Source organism: Neopelma chrysocephalum, unplaced genomic scaffold, assembly GCF_003984885.1.
Source record: "Neopelma chrysocephalum unplaced genomic scaffold, ASM398488v2 Primary Assembly neopelma1_184679, whole genome shotgun sequence".
NCBI classification, from domain to species: domain Eukaryota; kingdom Metazoa; phylum Chordata; class Aves; order Passeriformes; family Pipridae; genus Neopelma; species Neopelma chrysocephalum.
The window spans coordinates 1-2,589 of NW_020938518.1; the positions used below are offsets into that span (position 1 = coordinate 1).

The 2,589-nt window shown below is 61.2% G+C and overlaps 1 protein-coding gene across 1 annotated transcript; it reads left to right on the plus strand.

Annotated features, from left to right (window-relative positions):
• Positions 1–217: 217 nt before the first annotated feature.
• LOC113962716 (butyrophilin subfamily 1 member A1-like) lies at positions 218–1,166 on the plus strand (the record flags this gene model as incomplete). The annotated part of the gene is made up of 2 exons (XM_027673471.1): positions 218–371; positions 750–1,166. Coding segments are annotated over 2 exons (571 nt in total), but the record flags the coding sequence as incomplete, so codon positions are not given.
• Between the last annotated feature and the right edge of the window lie 1,423 nt (positions 1,167–2,589).

Consider the following 2,589-nt stretch of genomic DNA (forward strand, 5'->3'; position numbering starts at 1 on the left):
CCTTCCTGGGTGGGAAAAACTCCCTGAGGAATCAGGGAATCCTCTCTCGGTGGGAAGGGAGGGAAAAACTCCCCCAGGAATCAGGGGAATCCTCTCCTGGTGGGAAAAACTCTCTGAGGAATCAGGGAATCCTCTCTGGGTGGGAAAAACTCCCCGAGGAATCAGGGAATCCTCCCCGGGAAGTGCCGGAGGAGCAGGGGGTGGGCGGAGGGTGAAGATCCCCCCGAGGACGGTCCGGGAGATGCCCTGGGGTCAATCCCTCTCTTTCCCCCCCCCCCCCGGCAGTTCTGGTGACCCTGGACCCCTCCACGGCCCACCCGCAGCTCGTGGTGGCCCCCAACGGCCTCAGCGTGAGGTGGGAACCCCCCCAGGACCCCCCTGAAGACCCCCCTGAGGAGCCACCCCAGGACCACCCCGAGGAGGGGCTCGACCCCGATCCCTCCGACCCCTTGAACCCCTTCCTGGAACACCCCGAGGACCCCCCAGAGGAGGAGTTTGACCCCAACCCCTCTGACCACTGGGACCCCTTCCCGAAACCCCCCCAGGACCCCCCCAAGAAGGGGCTTGGCCCCGACCCCTCTGACCCCTCAAACCCCTTCCCGGAACACCCCAAGGACCCCCCTGAGGAGGGGTTTGACCCCGACCCCTCGGACCACTGGGACCCCCCCCAAAACCCCTTGGAGGACCCCCCCGAAGAAGGGCTCGACCCCAACCCCTCTGACCACTGGGACTCCTCCCCGAAACCCCCCCAGGACCCCCCCGAGGAGGGTCCTGACCCCAACCCTGACCCCAACCCCGACCCCTCGGTGCGGGGCCACCCGGGCGTCACCTCCGGGCGCCGCTGCTGGGACGTGGAGGTGTCGCCCCGGGGCTCGTGGGCTCTTGGGGTGGCCCCGGAGACCCCCCCGGGCGAGCTGTGGTCCATGGGGCTGTGCCAGGGGCAGCTCTGGGCGCTCACGGCCCTGGAGCGGGTGCCCCTGGGGCGGGTGAGGGTCCCCAGGAGGGTGAGGGTGGCCCTGGACCACGACGGGGGCCGGGTGGCTTTTTTCGACGGGGAGAGGAGGGAGTTGATCTTTGCCTTCCCCGCGGCCTCGTTCGGGGGGCGGAGGGTGCACCCCTGGTTCCTGGTGTGGGGGGAGGGAGCCCGGATCGACCTGTGCCCCTGAGACACCCCAAAATGTAGCATTGGCGCGATGGAATTGTCCCGGAAGTAAAGAAACCCCAAAACGAAGCGTTGGAGTGAAGGAATCCCGCCCCAAAATAGGGAAACCCCAAAACGAGGCATCTAAACCCCAAAAGGAAGCATTGTCATGATGGAATCCTCCCCAAAAAATAGGGAAACCCCAAAATGAAGGATTGACAGGATGGGAACCGCCCCAAAAATAGGGAAACCCCAAAATGAAGCGTTGGTGTGATGGAAATCACCCCAAAAATAGGGAAACCCCAAAAGGAAGCATTGGGATGATGGGATCCTCCCAAAAATAGGGAAACCCCAAAACGAAGCGTTGGCACAGTGGGAACCACCCCAAAAATAGGGAAATCCCAAAACGAAGCATCTAAACCTCAAAACGAAACACTGACACCCCAAAATGAAGCATTGGCATGATGGAATTCTCCCAGAAATAAAGAAAAAACCAAAACGAAGCATTGGCACGGTAGGAACCACCCCAAAAATAGGGAAACCCCCAAATGAAGCATTGGCACCATGGAATCCTCCTCAAAACTAGGGAAACCCCGAAACGAAGCAGAGCCACGTCTGTCCCCCCATATCCTGACCCCTCCTCTCCCCTCTTTGAGATGAAGTAAAAAACGGTTTTGGTGGTTCCTGAGGGAATTTTGGTGGTTCCTGAGTGGTTTTAGATGGTTCCTGAGAGGTTTTGGTGGTCCCTCAGGGGTTTTTGATGGTCCCTGAGGGGTTTTGGTGGTTTCTGAGTGGCTTTGGTGGTTCCTGAGGGGTTTTTGTGGTTTCTGAGGGGGTTTTGATGATTCCTGAGCATTCCTGATGGTTCCTGAGGGGGTTTGATGGTTCCTGAGGGGTTTTTGATGGTTTCTGAGGGGTTTTGGTGGTTCCTGAGTGGTTTTTGATGGCTCCTGAGTGGTTTTTGGTGGTTCCTGAAGATTTTTGCTGATTCCTGAGGGGTTTTGCTGATTCCTGAGGAGTTTTGCTGGTCCCTGAGTGCTTTTTGCTGGTCCCCAATGGGAACCCCTCCATATCCCCCCCTCCCATCACGGGCACACCCTCAGCTGCGCCCTTGCCCCCACCACCCACAGCCAGGGCCGGACCCTCTCCCCGGCAAAAGCCGCTCGGGAGAAGAGGAAGAGGAGCCCCCCCCCTCCTCCTCCTCCTCCTCCTCCTCCTCCTCCTCCTTCCTCCCCATCGAAGAAGGCCACGGTGCCCGCGGGGTAGTCCAGGTGGACGCTGACCCTGCGGGGCACCCGGCGCAGGGGCAACGGGGTCACTTTTCGGGGGGTCAGCGCCCTCAGCTGCCCCCCCCAGCGCTCCAGGCCCCAAATCCCTCCTTGGGGCCCCAAAGTTGGGCGGCCCTTCCTGGGCAGGGAGTCCCGGGCCACCCCCAGGGCCCAGTCGCC